Source organism: Symsagittifera roscoffensis, chromosome 7 (assembly GCF_963678635.1).
Source record: "Symsagittifera roscoffensis chromosome 7, txSymRosc1.1, whole genome shotgun sequence".
In the NCBI taxonomy this organism is placed as follows: Eukaryota; Metazoa; Xenacoelomorpha; order Acoela; family Convolutidae; genus Symsagittifera; species Symsagittifera roscoffensis.
In genome coordinates this window covers 14,132,990-14,151,647 of record NC_087068.1, presented here as the reverse complement: position 1 = coordinate 14,151,647, position 18,658 = coordinate 14,132,990, and the positions used below count along the sequence as shown (strand labels likewise).

At 33.4% G+C, this 18,658-nt stretch overlaps 3 protein-coding genes across 4 annotated transcripts in view; 2 read left to right on the top strand and 1 right to left on the bottom strand.

Annotated features, from left to right (window-relative positions):
• The window catches only part of LOC134852140 (uncharacterized), a 487,803-nt gene that overhangs the window by 207,660 nt on the left and 261,485 nt on the right, over positions 1-18,658 (bottom strand). The window lies entirely within an intron of this gene.
• The window catches only part of LOC134852138 (signal recognition particle receptor subunit alpha-like), a 394,981-nt gene that overhangs the window by 347,471 nt on the left and 28,852 nt on the right, over positions 1-18,658 (top strand). The window lies entirely within an intron of this gene.
• LOC134851431 (uncharacterized) lies at positions 10,538-15,573 on the top strand. 2 transcript variants are annotated; one of them, XM_063867508.1, is made up of 3 exons: positions 10,538-10,849; positions 14,549-14,733; positions 15,216-15,573. In XM_063867508.1, exons 1-3 carry the CDS (start codon positions 10,792-10,794, stop codon positions 15,384-15,386), a joined length of 414 nt encoding a protein of 137 aa, XP_063723578.1. In that variant the 5' UTR covers positions 10,538-10,791; the 3' UTR covers positions 15,387-15,573. The 2 variants fall into 2 exon arrangements, with proteins under 2 accessions (XP_063723578.1, XP_063723579.1); XM_063867509.1 differs by having other exon boundaries at positions 10,541-10,849; positions 15,231-15,573.

Sequence of the window (18,658 nt, the reverse complement as noted above, 5' to 3'; positions counted from 1 at the left end):
AAACAAGTCAATTGGTTCTCATCGTCACTTCCACATCCACAGCCCACCCAAACACCCCCTCCCCTCCTTAAGTTTTTCATAACAATCATTTTTTTCTACGAGAAGTTTTTTTTTGCAAAAATGTATAGAAGCTTAGTGAAGCGGCCTTTTTATTGGTTTTTGTTTATTTCACCATTTTCTCCATTTTCTTAATAGTTCTTGAGTTTTCCTATTTTAAGACCATTTAAAAACATCCTAACATATACGTAGCAAAATGAGCTATTTGGGGTTTCACGGAGAATAACTGCTGTGCCCCATGAATGACCTTCATGTTATGTTAATGGTTACTTCGCTGAGCTGAGTTGCTTTGCCTCGCCATCATGCACTGAGCTTGAATCTCGGTGGGATTCGAACCAATGACCTTTGGATCTAGTGGTATAGTCATTTGCCATTTCACAGCAGCTCTTTTTTGTTTCAGAACGAGGACTTTGCTGCAGATTCCAAGCGAGTATCTAATTGGAGTTTGGGCAGAAGAATGGCCTGTCTCCGCAGCAGTATTACCTATTGGTCACTGACTTTTCATCTCCAAACAAACACCTTAATGTTCTTAAGGTACTATTATACTGACTAATTACTAATAATATACTTAATAATTAATTAATATACTGAACTTAAAAAGTTTATATGCCCAAAAATAATGTGCCGCAGTAACTTTTACTTTTAACTTAAAACAAAAATAACTGAAAATAGTATCAATATAGCATGGATACGGAAAATGAAAAATTGAGAGGCCAGAAAACAACAAATTTTCAAACATGGAACTTTCAATTCGCTATGTCTGCAAGCTTACGTAGTATCTGAAGCAGGGGCGGATCTAGGATTTTCTCGAGGGGGTAGTATTTTCAAAAAAAATTTGTCGACCTTTTTTTAGGTCGATCAAATTAATTTTCCGAGCACTCCCAGAACATTAAAAGAGACCCTGTTTCGACCAAAAATTTAGAGCCGCAGGCATTTTTTTGAAAAAAAAAGTTCAAAAAAACCGTTTTGGACACTTTTTGGAAAATTTTGATCCGCCTGATTTGTCGCTCCCCTTTAAAATAAGTACATATTGGCGCCAAAGGCGCCTTTAGAAAAATTTTCGGATAAGTTGGCCCAAAATGGATGTCGATAAATAATACCGAAGTGGGGACCCTGTGGTTGGTGAGGGGGCCGAATCCCTGAGAAAGAAGGCTTTCGCCCCCCCTCCCCCTCCCGTAAATCCGCCCCTGATCTGAAACCTTTTGGCCGCAATGGTTTTATCAATTTTGCCAAAAATTCTAAAAGCTCGGGAGCGGTTCTCTTTTTTTTTTAAATTGACGGATTTTAGTAATTTTGGAATGGTTGCTCTATTAGTGATCACTGTCAGTAGCGGATTTAGGGGGGATGGGGCGCGGACGTTCCCCCCCTCAGGGATTCGACACCCTGCCGACCCAAAGGTTCCCCTCTTTGAATTTTTCTGAGATATCCACTTTTGAATGAATGACCTTAAAATTAATTTTTCTAAAGGCGCCTTGGGCGCCAATATATACTAATTTAAGAGGGGACGCGCGCCGAAAAAACGCGATTTTTTTTTCGGAATTTTCTGGCCTGTTTTTGGCGGTTTTTTTTTGAAAAAGTTGCCTGTGTCGCAGAAAACTTGGTCAACATAGGGTCTTTATAGTGATTTGGAGAGCTCAGAAAATCAATTTGGACGACCTAAAAAAAGGTCGAGGAAAAATTCAAACTTTGCCTGTTATTAATTATTACTGTTGGTAAAACTGTCAGTAACTGTTAGTAATTGTTAGTAACTATTCAATGCAGTTTTTTTTCAATTGTTTGGATTCTTTAAAAGCTGTTTCAGTCATATTACGACCATAAACTCTGTGCAAATGTGATCATGCGACTTGGCTTTGGACAGGGGGCTCTCCATCGATCGCGTTCAGTGTTCCACACCCCCTACATAATGCCTTCTTCAATAGGAGACAACAAAGGGAACGTCAGTCATTTCCAGTACACCACAATACAACAGGTGCACATACATATTTGTTCAAAATGTTCACCAAAAATAAGCACTGAAGACAAAATAATATACAAAAATCCTGAAAAAGATTTGGTAACTTTATTTGAGGAAAAAGGGAACACCTAAACATTTCTGCGCTGACCTTGAAAACTGTGATTACAAAAATGTTCGCAATTTTTGAGTGTTGAAATCCAAAAAAATTAGATAACTGAAAAAAAATCCTTTTAATTGATAGATTTTTTTTGATATTAAAAGTATTGAAATTAAAATCCATTTTTAATCAATTATAATCAATTATAGTTGAAATTTTTTGAGACTGACAATGAAAATCCAATATAGTGAATTTTTATACATGAAACTCCAGTTTGGGTGCCTATCTTTGTTGCGGAATCCGCTCACAATTGCATACACAGTTTGGCCTCTTAATGATTTATTTTTCATCTGTTAAGCTTAAAGTATTTTTAGGATCTTACATTCGACTGGTTCAAACTAAATGTCATCTGTCCTGAGCAACCTTGGATATGCAAAGAGCTTCCTGTTTCATGAACCACTCACAAAAAGACTTTCAGTCCCTGATGGAAAAATGTTCTCAGATTATTTATAAGTACTGTTTATAAAATTTCTACGTAAATATTCAATTAAGTCACACTCTGTAGCATTCCACTTCAACTGCGATTGGAGATAAAAAAACTCATTGTACTGATGTATCGATCAAATTTTCAGATGCATGAAATGAACAAAACTCTAATGAGCCTCTTAGCGCAGTTCGGAGCTTCCTTCTCAGCTATTCGAACCCCTGGCGACCCAAAGAGTCCCCCTTTTGTGCTATTTATAGATATCCAATTTTGACTGACAGACGCTAAAATTTCTAGCAGTATTGAGGGTAAACGCGCGCCGAAAAAACGCAATTTTTTTGGTGAAAATTTTTCAAAAAGTGCCAAAAAACGCTTTTTTGGCCTGCTTTTCTAAAAAAAAATAATTGCCTGCGGTGCAGAAAATTTGGCCAAAACAAGGTCTTTTTAGTGCTTTGGGAGAGCTCGGAAATCATTTTGGTCGACTTAAAAAAGCGGTCGAATAAAATGTTCGAAAGTTTTTTGAAAGAACGCCTCCCCCCCTCGAGAAAACTATCCAAGATCCCCTTGGTTAACCGCATGATTTTATCACAGCTGAATGCTCAAAAAACGTTACACGAATTTAAAAGTCTTATCATTTTTCAGCCATTTTTGTGAAACAAAAAACTCACCTGTAAAAATTTTTCGTAAAGTCATGGGGGTTTGAAATATGATAGTTTAGCCTATTTGGGATGATTAGCGCACAATGTATATCCTTCATATAGCACGCGTAAGCAGTGGAATTCGTAATATACCTAGCGTATGGGAGAGGGGTAAAGAAGAGAAAAAAAAACAAAAAAAAATCTTTTAGTGGCTTTAAAGTGCAATCGGAACATTCAGGGCTTTTTCCTGACAAACGAGCAGTCTTGCGAACATGAAATATCGTTTGATGAAAGTTGCACATATCATGATACTGCAAACTCTTGTTCAGGAAACTTTTAGCCACGCAACTGTTCTTAGCTATATTATTTATGTCTTTATATGATCAAATTTAAATTGAAGTTTTTCGGATTTTCAAGTTCTTCATTTCTGACCTGTACTAATTAAAAAGTTTCTATTCTGGGTACAAATTAATAATTTTCAATTTCAGATGCTATTCTTGGACAGAATTGGAGAAGTCAAAATTCGAGGATAGTGGGGATAGGTATGAGTAGAGTTAATCCCTGTCAAGATTGTTAAGATTTTACAAATAATAAAGCCGAAAACTTTTGACATACAAGCAAGAGTCAAGTGGATTCTAAACGTAAGTCAATTATGTGCATATCGTGCACAGAGACTTTTTTTAAAAGGTACTTAAGGCACTACCGTATGAATAAACTGCTGATTTGATTTGAAATCTTTAAAAATGCAGCATGGTGATACACTTTGAAATGAGCTGAATACTTGTCAAGGCTTTTGGACAAATACCGCCGAGATATATGTTTTTCAACTTTCTAATCTAAATCCCGATAAAAGTTATAAAATCTGCATAAAGTTCTCGAAAAAAAGACTGCACATATCATCACTAAGCCTTTGAAAATCTTTATTGCGCATTATTAAAACAGAAGCATTGTTATTTCTACGCGCATGAAATTATCACGCCACTCTAAAGATTTTTTTGCTTTAACTATAGATTTCTTGACTACTATGAGAGTCAAATCATGTTAGCTGTTTTGGTTGGGATGCAAATAGCAAACTATACAGCGATAATTTGTGCATTTTTCGAGAACTTGAACTGAATGAATTATCATCTAAGGTCATCAACAAGTTTTTTTTTGATATCCTTTTCAAACTTTGCTGTGAGACGGAAAAGTCTTAAGAAAATTTGTTGAAAAACACTTTTTGTTAACGATGCGGCTGACCAAAATAGCTGGATGAGCAGAAGTTTCCATTACATGACAGTGTGTGGAATAAGAACCCTAACGATAAAAGTTTGTTCGATAATTATATTGGGAAGAAATCATTAAAATTTTCGCCATCTTCTACAATGGTAAGATAGCAAAGAAGTCGTTCCAATACTTGAAGTTATGCAGAATTTTTTTTACTGACAAAAGAACTAACTATTGTAAAAATTTGCTTCTATTCAAGTCAATTTTTCAAAATAATTTTTCTCTTATTATATATAGCTTCTTTCTTGACTAGAAATTTCATTCATTCTGAAGCTGATTAGCAAGAAGAAAGAAAAGACATATTGCTAGTTTTTTTTATTGTGTTAACCTTGAAAGGTGTAGCCAAGGAATTGTTTAATTTGAAAAAAAATGCGAGTCAGTTATATTATTCCGATTTATTAATTTAATGGGCCAAGACCTGACCACCAAATTTATAAAAGATGAAAATAAACGTTTTTAGCACCTGGATATGTCCGTTTTTTAATCAGTTTGAAATGATTAAAAGTTTTGATTTTCTGAACACAAAATTTTTTGTTGAATCTTTTACAAATATTTTTTTTCGTTGCTTCAATAGAGTTAGATAGACATTGAGCAAAAAATTTTGTTGGTAGTTGTAAAGTTGTAACCATTGTCAGGCATTTTTGAAAGAATGAGATGCTTTTGGCCTGCTTTTCTTAAAAAACTTGCCTGCATTGCAGAAAACTTGTACAAAACAGGGTCTTTTCATTGCTTTGGGAGAGCTCGGAAATCGATTTGATCGACCTAAAAAAGCATTCGAATGAAATTTCCGAAATTTTTTTGTAAGAACGCATACCACGAGAAAATCCAAGATCCGCCTGGTTAACCGTATAATTTTATCAGAGGTTAAAAGTTAAAACAGCAAAATATCTTTAAAAAATCTTCTGAGTTTATACTGGATAATTTACAATACTCAGGAACTCATAGACTCATCATCGATCAGGTGCTTAATTATCATTGCATTTATGAAAACGGATAGCTCATAAATGTCTATATTTGATTTATATTAGGATTTTTTTAGCTATTATCCCCCTTTCGCAACAGGGAGAGGAGATTCCTTACTAGGTACAAAATTCACATACGCTGAATCCTTGAATTTCTTCGTTATAGGGGTGGCAATTCATTATTTTGCACCAAAGGGGGGTGAATAGTTAAAGAGATTTCATTTTGCGTTTTGAAGCCTGTGTAATGATGCTTGAGAGGCATCGATATGCTCGGGGACGTCATTCCGGGTAGACGCGCAACTTAAAATCATAGTGACATTCATCATCTCATTAACAGTTAAGCTCAGCTGACGTAAAACAGTATATGTTTCGTCACAGCAGAATGCTTGAAAAACGTTACACTTTTATAAAAGTCATCATTTTTTAGCATTTTTGTGAAAAAAAATCACCAATAATATTTTTTCGTAAAGTTATGGGTTTTGAAAAATGACAATTCAGCCAATTTGGGTTGATTAGCGCACAATGTATATCCTTCATATAGCACGCGTAAGCAGTGGAATTCGTAATATACCTAGCGTATGGGAGAGGGGTAAAGAAGAGAAAAAAAAACAAAAAAAATCTTTTAGTGGCTTTAAAGTGCAATCGGAACATTCAGGGCTTTGTCCTGAAAAGCGAACAGAATTGTGCTCAAGGAAAAAATATGGTTTGATGAAAGTTGCACATAACATGGTACTGCAAATTGTTGTTCACAAATTTTTTGAACTCTTAGCCAAGCAAATGCTCTTGTCAGCTCATTAGTTATATCTTTAAATTGTCAAATTTAAATTTAAGTTTTTTGGGTTTTTAAATTTTTCACGTGGGAAAGTGGGGATAGGTATGAGCAGAGTTATTCCCTGTCCAGATTGTTCAGATTTTACAAACACTAAAGCGGACAAGTTTTGACATACAAGCAAGAGTCAAGTGGATTCCGAACGTAAGTCAAATATTGGAGTATCGTGCTCAGAGATCCCTTTTAAAAAAAATTAGACACCATTGGATGAATGATTATTGGGTATTTGGTTCAAATTAAAACTAGTGTTTGAATACGTTGCTGCTTTGATTAAAGATCTGGAAAATTGGTTGCATAGTGATACACTTGGAATCGAGTTGAATACTTGTCAACTGTGTTAGACAAATAGGAGGCCCCGAGATAAAAGTTTTTCAACTTACCAAGCTAGACCAAAATTATAAAATCTGCATTAATTTTTAGGGATCTACTCAACAATCGCCCTTCCTTTGGTATCTCCTTAAAAATTACCACCCCTATTGATAAAAGCAGTAAATAACACCAGAGGATTTTATTTGAAAAAATTTTTGCATCTTCCATACGTACAGAATTTAAATTTATATGGCTTAAATTAAGCGATTGTAAACTTTTAAAACATTAAAATTAGAAGCTAATGTAAACTTGCTCGCTCGCTTTTATCGCTCGAATTAAGAGGAAAAACCGAAAATTTCAAACCGTTGTTTTCGACACTGGGAAAATTTTTTCAAATTGTTTTTAATGTCGCCTGAGTCACGACTGAAAGAGTGTTAATTTGATAGGTCACTCAATTCTCTCCGATAATTATTTTTGGAAGCTGTTTCTCAAAAACCCCATTTTTTGTGTATTAGTGCACTATTCTATCACTTGATCTAGTTGGCCTTCACGTTAACTCTGGAGAGATCAAAAATTTTGAGTAAAAATTGTATTTTGTTAATTCAAACTTTCAATTGGGTGAACTATTTTACTGCTTGAAAAAATCCAGAACAGTGTTATTACACAAGGGCATAAAAATATATATTTTTTCCAAGTGGTTTTTCAAATTCAATGGCAATTTGCTCTCATTATTTGAGAAACTGCTACCAACTCATTTGAAACTTCCAAAAACCGCAAGTTTTCGAAAAATTTATTCCTAATGGCGAAAATGCGTGTCATACAATTTTCATATATGTAAATTGTATGGTAAGCATGTTTTTCAAAAAAAAATTGAAGCCAGTTTTTTCCATCAGCAGTCTGTTCAACTGTGCTCAAAAAGCCGCAGACATCTTTTAAACTTTTTTTTCAATTGTTTTTTTGGAAATGTATGAAAATTTTATAATAAGCATTTTCTCCATAGACTTGATGTATGGAATTGTGTGACAACGATTTTTGTTGTATGGAATCGTATGATAAGCATTTTCGGTGTATGGAGGTCAACCCGGGTTGAAAGCACCAAACGGACACAGATTCTCTTAAATTGTCTTTGACTCAAGAGGACCTTTTCAATTCAATTTTCTGAGAACGACGCCAAATGGATTTAAAAATGAAACAATGATAGCAGAAATCATTTTAAATCATATTCTAATAACTGTTTTTTTTCTCATACTTGCTTCTGGAAACAAACAAAATGGGATAAACAGGAAGATGGATTCTTTTAAGGGTGTTCAGACATTCTGAGCTTTTGTCTCGGTTTTATAGTTTACAGCTGTTAACGATGATGAAAACAAAATTAATAAATCAAAAAGGAAAGAATAAACAAAGGTTGAGATCATCTCGAGATGAAGCGATGGCAAAAAATGAAGCAGTGATTTTTTAGTCAAGAAAGAGAAATTTTTTAATCTTCTGACAAAACCATTGCCGTTTACATAGAAAAAAAGAAATACAATATAAGATAAAGTTTTTTTTCATGATATGGAAGTTAAAGCTGAAGGAATGCATGCTTTAAATCTCTAAATTTGATGAAGATTTTATAGTAAACATGTACTACGATTCAGTAATCAGATGGGCACTCGGTTTTTGTGTTGCTAGGACTGTTTTATCCAAAGCTTACTAACTTAAAATTACCAAATTGCAATTTGCCATCTAATAGCATAGGGTATGAATAAGCTTTGATGTTTCTACCATTCCTTATGGGAAAAAATTGCGAATTGACGTTACTGTCAATCAATTTCAGATTGATAACTTTCAGATTGGCTGTTGACGCATAATTCTGTTAAAGATTGTGTTGCAGCTATTAAGTTTTGACATCGGTCAATGAAGGTGCAGATCTGTCACCATCAATTTTTTTTCTCCCGAAAACAGTTTTGAAGATTTCAATAGACCTACAAAATGCATGTAAGAATTGATAAGTTCAACAGCAAGTAGAGTATGCTGCAACAAAAGGTTTCTGCAAGTTTCATCAAAAATCCGAAGTGTTTATGGACTGGGGAGCAACTATCCAGCTCCTTTTTTCGCGAAATACAGTTGCCTTGATACTGTCACTTACTTTTTTCTGAATTATTTTAAGGCCTACTATTTTGTAAAACTCTTGTAAGAATCGACTTGAAGGCTTTAAATTCTTGTCTCATGTCTCCATCCAACTTACATATTGAACTTCTAAAAATAGTAATTTTTTTCTGGATCCGTGGCATGCTGGTTGCTATTTTTTTTGAGTTTAAAGGAGTGTCTTTTTGCTGTTATTTGAATTTTTTCATTTGTTTTTGTGCAGGGTTTGCTTGAACAAACTTGCTTTAATTTTTTTTTGCTTTTCAAACGGCGCAAAGTCGTCAGAATGCTTGTTAAAATTATGCTTTGTATGCATGTTAAAATTAGTAGATTTGATTTTTTAGTGGTGTTAGTTTGACAAAACATGACAAATTACAAATGAAAAATTTTCGTGAAAACTTGTGTTTGTCTTAAAAATTGAAACGAAAAGTTTTTTTTCATTAACCGAACATAAAATTGCCGTCTCAAAGAATTTAATTTTAAAAAATCAAAATCGAAAACTGAGCAAAATTGAAAACTGAGAAAATTAAGCAAAAACTCTTGTTATTTACTTGCTATTACAGTAAACGCAGTCAAAACTAATTCTGAAAGTCTCTGTTTTTTTTTGAGCAGAGTCACTAGTGCAGACAGGGTCTGATCTAGAATTTTTTCGAGGATGAGCAGATTTTTATAGAAATTTTGAGAATTTTGTTGTATTTTCAATCAAATTGATTGATTTTTCGATCAAATGGATTTTCCGAACGTTTTCAGTCCACAATAAAACCCCTTTTCGATTAAATTTTTGCGCGGCAAGCAAATGTTGTGAAAAATGAGTCGAAAAAGAGGTTTTTAAATGAAGACGTTTTGCATATAAACCGATGATGAATTTTTACAGTCGAGACGGTCGAAACAGACCGAGTTTTGGTCGAGACAGTCGAAACAAGAAGTGAGCAACTCGGCCTGTGTATTGACCTTTTTGTCCCCGCCTCTATCATACGATCATGTAGACCTTTGCACCCAATCTGCTAGACTAAAATAGTTAGTCAAATGAGTGTTCGAGTCGAAATTTGTGTGGAGAAAAAAAACTACCCGACAACAAATATTCCGTGATTTTTTGTCGTAGGTCGAATCATGAAAAAGCAAACGGGAAAAAGACAGTGAATTTTAGTGATCGACTGGTTAAGCATCTGGATAATTAGTTTTTTTTTCTTGGATCTCGATACAAGATAGGCGGTTCCAAGATGGCCACCTTCCAACATGTGCGTCTATTGGATTAATTCCATTTTTTCTTTTATTGATTTTGCTGAGTAGGTGTTTCCAGTGATTTTTATTTTAATAGTTTCAATTAATTCTTTTTATGACGGAGGCAGTTATTAATCTTCAAAATAAAACAGAAAACATGCATGAAATTCCATCTGTTGAAATATTTCACCCGTTTGTAGACAAATATTTGGTGCGTGCTTATGCTTTGCATCACTTATTCATTTTTTCTTTGTTCCCCCCAAGTTATGAAATCGGTTCAAAAATTGAGACTAAAATAAGCAGAAAAAACCGTAAATCGCCTCCATAAAATGACAAAAAGTGACTTTATTATCAAAGAAGAAAAATTATAAAATTGAAGAAGTCGACAGAAAAAATAGGACAGCGATTTATTGAGTCACCTGTTCATAATTTAGAATGTATTTTGATCGATTGCAATAAAATTCAAATAAGTAGCGGTCATATATATATCTCGTTTCTTTATTGATTATAATCCAAGTTAAAAGGTTTTCAATACTTCTTCATTTTTCTCAATTTGTTAGAGAGATGTCTAAATGAGCCCGATATTGAGTAGTCATTGATATCAAAAACAACGCAAGTATTGTGGGTTTATCTAGTAAAAAGTAAATAAAAAATTACTTTAACAAATAAAACCATCCATCGTTCTCTCCTTAAAGTGCAATTGGTATTTGAAGTTCTTCATTGTGGTTGGGAAACATTTTTGAGCCGGACCATTTTCCTATCAGAAGAGAATCAACAAAGCGGCCTTAAGGCAGAGATTTTTTTCCCCGATTGAAGTGCAACAAACAGTCCTCAAAAGTGTCCAAAGATGTCGACTCAATTCGCCTTGTTTGCTGTTTTGCTGTCTGTTTTTGCATCCCTATATGGTAAGTTCCTGCTATTTCGTTTTTAAATGCACCCATGAAAAATTCATCGTACTAAGATCGAGTTCATTTGCAAGACACTACTTCTCAAACTTACCCGTACTGACAAAACTGCGATTATGATCAATTTTAACTGATATTTTTTGTTTTGTTTTGGTGAATACCCATTTTGCATGGCTCTTCTCTCAAGACATTGCTACAAAACCACAAAAAGTTGATCGATATAATTGATTTTTGCGTCGTACTGAACAATTTTTTTTGGCTAAATACCTATTTAAAATCAGGTGAAAGCATACTTTTTTCAACTGTGGATAGATTATTTTCAAAAGTGCTTAAAAAATATAGATTCAAAAAAATAATAATTTTATTTCTAGGCCTAACAGAAATCATACGGGTTATGGAACCATATGCACTAAAAGAAAGTCATTCAGAAAAACTGCACCCATTTTTCCAAAACATTGGATCAAAATTGGTGATACAAGATTTCTCATATCAGGACTGTCCTTTAACCGGTCTTGAATCGTTTTTGGTGCAAAACGTTTAAATAAATGTTGTATTTTGAAATTTTGGTCATTGCCTTTCCTACCCCAACAACCCATGTTAAATATTTAGCGCTATTAACTCAGTAAAATACCGATATAACTTTATTCGATTAGTTTGGTATGATTATGAGTGCGAAAAAAGTTGCCACGCATAAATAAATCGAATTAGTGTTTTTAAGCATCAAAACTAAATTTTTAAGAGCACGCACAAATTAGTCAAGAGAAAAGATTCCAATTAAAACAATTAAAACAAGACTGCTCGTTTCAAGGCGAAGCCCTGAATGTTCCGACTGCCTTTTAAGGTTTATGGAGCAGCAGTAAAAGCATAAAAAAATTAAATGAAATAAAATAAAATGAACATTTTTTCTAAAATTTGAAATTTTTTGTGAAAATCATCCCCCCCCCACACGCCATATAAAGTACAAAAAGAGAGATTTCGTTCCTTGTAACAAATCAACTATGGCGAATAAGCTTCGTTCAACCAATTTGGAACGATTTATAAGACGGATTAAATCTCCGCTTACGCGCGTTTATTGTCCCAAATTGGTCAAAATGGCCAAAATGGCAATCTTTAAACCCTCATAACTCTACGAAACTTGATCACAGGTGAAATATATCTTTTCAAATTTAAGCTCAGGACAACAATATCTTTTGAATGATATAAAAAATTCCGTCAGAAATGGCTAGTTAAAAAGTCGAAATTTGTCTGACGAAAAAAAAACCCACCCCGAGCACAAATATTCCGTTACTTTCGTATCGAAAGTCGGAACAATAAATACAATCTTTAAAAGGTTTTTAGGATTCTGTGGACGAGAATGAATCATTTAATACTTATCTCTAAGCGTTGACTTGATAGGGTTGCCAATTTGTTTGTTTTTTTTGCAAAAAATTGAAAACCTTTAAGGAACGAAATTCTTTCAGAGGTTGAAAAAAAATGCGTTAGAAGCTAATATTAAAAAACAAATCGGAGCTGTTAGGTCCCAAGGTATGTCAATAGAACTTTTGAGGCCAATCAAAACATGGCTAACTCAGAGAGTTTTGTTTTCAAGGTTTACACAAAAAGATATGTACAGAAAATTTTATTAAATTTTCAAATGATGTTTTGTCTAAAAAATTGTTGTTGTGATATTTTCCCAATAAAAAATGTCGTTGGCTATTATGATTGAAAATGCAAGTTCCGAATTTATTTTGCTTGTTTTTTCAAAATTTTTGCAATGAGGAGTTTTTCAGAGAGATCCTAAAAATTGAGCGATTTTTTTCAGATATCTTGTGTCAACGTTGCTGTTTTTTTTTTCATTTTTAAGCATGACTCCAGACAAAAACAGTGCAACCCAAAACAACGGCATTTTAAAAATTTTCCATCGCAGGGGAGCGGTTTTTGATGTGGCTTAGTCTCGGCTTGTGAATCGAAAGTTCAAAAATTCGTATCCCACTATGATTAGAACCCGTTGCTTGAAAGAGAGGCAGCCTTTCTCAGCAGCCCAAACAATAACCAATAAAAGACCAATAGCACAACACAACAAGACTGCTCGTATCAGGGCGAAACCCGGAATGTTCCGACCGCCTTTTAATGTTTATGGAACAGTAATAACATTTAAGAAATTAAATGAAATAAAACATAATGAAATTTTTTTTCTTCTAAAATTTCATTTTTTTTAAAGAAAATCATCCCCCCACACGCCATATTAAGTACAAAAGGATAGATTTCGCTCCTTGTAACAAATCAATTATGGCAAATAAGCTTCTTTCAACCAATTTCGAACTATTTCTTAGACGGATTAACTCTCCGCTTGCGCGTTAATAGCGCGAAATATATCGCGCGTTAATTGTCCCAAATTGGCCAAAATGGCAATCTTTAAACCCCCGTAACTTTACGAAAAACGATCACAGGTAAAATATCTTTTCAAATTTAAGCTTAGGACAACAATACCTTTCGAATGATATAAAAAAATTTCGTCAAAAATGGCTAGTTAAAACGTCGAAATTTGTCTGAAGAAAAAAAAACCGACCCCGAGCACAAATATTCCGTTACTTTCGTATCGAAAGTCGGAACAACAAGGCGGCTTCTCAGCAAACAGCTGATTCTTTCCCCCGTGAATAAATTGTCTTTGAAAAGACTTTTGTTTAAAAATTAAACTTTGCCTCAACAAACGCATATGAGTGTTTTGTATTGTAGTTATAACAAGTTATGACAACTTGTAACAACTAACTTTGAAGATTAGAGATAGAATTATGACTTTTTTCCATTAAAATTATTTTTGGTTTTTCTTTCCTTCTTTCTTTTTTGTCTGTCTTTCAGGTAGACAAAGACATTCTTGCTAGTTTCTCAGTGGAAGTTGAAGAAACAAAGAAAAGCACAAATGGTCTGATTTTTTGGATAAAAACCAGGATTATAATTTCTTCTATTTAGTTTCGAGACAATTTACTGACAATGTTACCTTGTGATTGAAGTCAATCCAAGTTCCCTTTTGTGTCAAAGGGTTGAATGTAATAGCATATTAAGTGGAACCATTTCATTCATGATTCAGTTTTCAATTAAGTTAAGTCTTCGGTTAAGTACTTAAGAGTTAAGTAAAAGCTCTTCCAGAGTCTCTTGCGTGTATTTTGTCAGTTTATTTGTTTTGGTTGTTGGTAATTATTGCACCTTTAAGGAGATTAGAAACAGGTCACAACATCTGATAGCCTTCTACCATTTGTTTCAAATGATGTAAACGAGTCAATACTATTGTTTCATTTCTAGAATCAAGTGAGAATTTAATATAAAAGAACCAGCTCTGAGCTTTTCGGCCGAGTAATTTAGAAACCTACCGATATGGTGAATGCATGAGAAAAAAGGCTGGCCTATTTTTTTTACTTATATAAAAAATGCTTTTGCTATTATTGCCTTGCCCTTAAAGCTTAACATCAATTCTCAGCCTCATTTGGAAAAGCGCCACCGCCATCCTCGGTCTCAAAAACCTCCCCCCCCCCCATTCACATGTTTTTGTCGCTACGTCCCTTAGCGTATTGCGTATTTGTTCACGCTGCTACTATTAATTTTTTTTACTTTGCCCTTGAAAGCCAATTGTATGCAAAAAAGTTTTAGTTTTAATATAATTTTGACAAGTTTAGTTTCTAGATGTTAATTTTTGATATACTTTTTGTCAACTGTTTTTTCTAGTTCATGCGAATATTTTGGACGGCGGACACCCGAGAATGATGGATTTGGCAGACTCGCCCGACGCTAAGAGACTGTGGGACTACCAGGGCAAACGAAGCGAGGAAAACGATGAGCAGAAACGACTTTGGGATTACCAGAGAAAACGAAGTGACGACTCGGAGGAAAAACGTCTATGGGATTATCAGGTGATGTATTAGAACAGGTGGTCTGCTGTTAAAAATATAGACGATCATTAGGATGAAAAACTATCGAATGAAAAATAACCAAAAAAAATGCCTGTAGATCCTAACCAGGAACACAACCGCGGTTCTCCGTGACGAGCTGAAGCTCGTATATTGGTCCTTTCCTTTTTAAATAAGTCTTCATAAAAATTTGGCCAAATCATTTATCATAAAAAGTTTTTACATGCAAACGTTGATTATCGACAGATTTTTGCTACAATTTAAACATGAAATTCATTTAGCTTAAGATAAAGTCAAATTTAAAATTTATTGTTTTTTCTAAAATTTCAGACGTATTAGACGCATTGCACAATATTTTTAATCATTTTGTTTCAAAAAAGGAAATTTTAACAAATACTTTTTCGTATAAAATAAATAGGACGCATTATTTTCATTTTTTTGATATGTTTATAAGATTCTCGAAATATGGCCACCTTTTCTAAAAGCTCTCCGGCTATCAGGCAAAACGAAGTGGAGAAGAGAGCAAACGTCTGTGGGACTATCAGCACAAGAGAGGAGGAGACTCCGTTTTGGCCGAAGACCTCGGAGAGCAAAAGAGACTATGGGACTACAGGTTCAAACCCAAGAAGACAGTCGCCTCCTCTGATTTTGCCTAGTGTTCAACCACAGCCAGTCCAAATCGAATCAAACCCTTCGGAGTAAAGTGGATCAATTACAATTTCCCGATGTTTGGATCAATTACAATTTCCGAATTATAGTTTTTATTGATATCAAATGATGAATGATGATCATAGTATGTAAAAATATTGGAGACAAAATTGAAGTTAAATTCTCCATTCGAAATTTGTTTTCTTTTTATTATTTTAATTAAAGAGAATTAAATGACCTCGCATTAGTTGCCTTGTAGATCTAGGGCTTTCAAAATACGACAACTCGCAAAAGCGACGGCTGGCAAAAATCATGTAACCAATTAAAAATATATTTTTCATACTAAGCAGAACCATTTAAATGAACAGTCATAACCGATTCACGCGCAGTCACTAGTGCGGAATTTAAGCGCAACGAAGCGAAAGGGAGCAAGCGGTTTCTACTTGTTAATACAGCGCTTATAGTCAGTTTTGAATCTAGCGAGCTGTAGATCTCGTTAACTTTGGGAACTGTCATTTGTTGCGAAAAGTCGCGGTACCGAGGGAGGAAGGAGGGTGCTTTTTTTGAAAAACAGCTCATTTTCTTATTAGAATAATAAAATGGGGGCTATCTCAAAACGTAAACAAGTATAGCAGAAAGTTCTAAGCATTTCTAAAAACGAATTTAATTTTTTTCGAAAACTATTTTTGGTTTAGAAAAAAACGAACTGCTAGAAAAAACCTTTTTTTGAAAATTAGATTATATTTTAGATGATAATATTGCATTCTTTCAAACCAAATTAATCAATTGTTGATATTGTTAATAAATTTTCAAGGGATAAAGACATCTTCCTACAAATTGTGCGAAATTTTTTCTCAAAGTGCAAGGGCGTCCTCGGAAATGTTCAGAAAATCACTCAAAAAAACTCACTTCGTTGTACCAAAAACTCAGCAAAAAAGTGATTTTGCTCCTCTGTTTTGCAATTTTCCTCCAAAATTCCAATCTTAAAACAATTGAAGTACGTTTAGAGCGACTGAAAACAGCCCACCCAAGCTTAATTCAAGTCCCAGCAGATTTCAATGCTTTTCAACCTACTCCGCATTTTTCATGCTTTTCAAGATGAACAAAAATTTTGTGCCCTGAAAATCTTCCAAAACTTTTTGATTGAAAGTTCCTAGAGTTATTAAATAAAAAAAATTAAGCACTACAGACAAGCAACATTTGAACAGAGCGCAATTTATATGGCTGGCACAACTGTACCATATGATAGATCTATAGAATTTAAATTACTGTTTTTGTAAGTCCTATAATAAAAATGCTCCTAAATACCTAGCGAAATTGTTGACAAGTAAAAATCCACTGGTTTGTAGCTGTTGTGTTTTTGCAAAAAAAATTGTAATACTTAAGCACCTGGTAAGGTCTTACTTGGAAATCTGGTCCCCATCCTATTAATTCTCTAAAAATTAGGCTCAAGCTTTTTAATACGCCAGCAAAATTTTTTGTAACATTTTTTGTTTGCTTAACAAAAGCCTACTCGTACCCAAAAAAAAGTTTCCAAACTAGATTTTAGAACTAGATTTTTCAGAGTTTTTAGATAAATAGTCTTATTTAATTTTTTGTGGTCTCTATACAAAAACTACCTTTTTTTGAAAATTTTTTTTCCGACTTTCGAAGCAAAAGACAGAGTATTTGTGCTCGGCTTGGTTTTTATATCCACATTAGTTTCGACTTTCTAACGGCCATTTTTCAAAAAAGTTTTAGTATTTAAAATGTACTGATTTCTTCAGCTGAAAAAAAAACATTTTGACCGTTTTTATTTTTTGTAAAGTTATGGGGGTTTGGAAAACTTTGGCTACCTAACGCGCAATGTAGTTCGAGCTATTAAAGCACAAGTTTTAATATAAATCGTTCCGAATTAAAAAAACATAAACAATTTTTTATTAAAGCCTTCTCAAAGTATGTTAGTTTTTGCTTAACATAGTGTTTCGGATTTTTTTTTGGATTTTTTTTCGGATTTTTTTTGGATTTCTTTTCTGGAAATTTCGGATTTTTTTTTGGATTTTTTTTTGGATTTTTTTCCGATTTTTTTCTGGATTTTTTCAGTTTTCAACAAAAAAACTCCTGCAACTTTAAACGGCTGTCAAAACTTTCAAAGATTTTTCCTAATACAAAAATTATTTTTTAACATTTCGAAATAAAATTGGCTATACTTTCAAGCTACAAAGTTTTATTAGCTTGAAATATTGCTTAGACATTGATAAAATTGCCTCGACTACTGATATACTTATTTTTTGTGGCATTGTGCTTAATGCAAAGTTGATTCTCGCCAAAATTTTCTAACGCTAGCAATAGCATAGATTCAGAAAACTTCTGACAAGAAAACAGATAAAAATTGAAAAATTCCATGCTCTATTCAAAAACTTTCTTAAACGTTTTCTTAAATTTTTTCTTACAGAGGTTCTTGTAACTATTCAGAGATTGAAAATTATATTTTTTTCTCTTCAAGCAAACTTGTGAAGGTATGTTTGTTAAAAAGGTTCAAAAATAAATTTACAGCGAAAAAGACCGAAACATTTTTTGTTGAAATATTTTTTGTTACTGAGATCTTAAGTTTCGTTTTTTGAAATGGAAAAAACGTAATCTGTTTGGCTAACAAATTGCCACATCTGATCAAAAAGATGAAATAGTATCACTGGTTACTTTCACTCCTTTTTAAAAGGATAGAATAAAAAAATAAAAGCATACTATTGTTGTTTTTACTTAGTTGTTATATTTAGTTTTTGTGGCATTGTGCTTAATGCAAAGTTGATTCTCTCCGAGATTTTCTAAAGCTAGCTATAGCATAGATTCAGAAAACTTCTGACAAGAAAACAGATAAAAATTGAAAAATGCCCATGCTTTATTTAAAAATTTTCTTAAACGTTTTCTTAAACCTTTTCTTAGAGAGGTTCTTGTTACTATTCAGATTGGAAATTATAATTTTTTCTCGTCAAACAAACTTGTGAAGGTATGTTTGTTAAAAAGGTTCAAAAATAAATTTACAGCGAAAAAGACCGAAACATTTTTTATTGAAATATTTTTTGTTACTGAGATCTTAATTTTACTTTTTTGAAATGGAAAAAGCGCAATCTGTTTGGCTAAAAAAAATTGCCGCATCTGATGAAAAAGATGAAATAGTATCACTGGTTATTTTCACTCCTTTTTAAAAGGATAGAATGAAGAAACAAAAGCATAATATTGTTGTTTTTAAAAATATATACCTGAAACACAATTTACAATTTTTCTTCCTTATAATTGTATG

What these genes read in the sequence shown, in the direction of transcription:
- LOC134851431 (XM_063867508.1), top strand. Translation starts at nt 10,792, where the DNA reads ATGTCGACTCAATTCGCCTTGTTTGCTGTTTTGCTGTCTGTTTTTGCA. An exon ending in TGTTTTTGCATCCCTATATG is followed by an intron (nt 10,850 to 14,548) that starts GTAAGTTCCTGC and finishes TGTTTTTTCTAG; the next exon opens with TTCATGCGAATATTTTGGAC. An exon ending in AACGTCTATGGGATTATCAG is followed by an intron (nt 14,734 to 15,215) that starts GTGATGTATTAG and finishes CTTTTCTAAAAG; the next exon opens with CTCTCCGGCTATCAGGCAAA.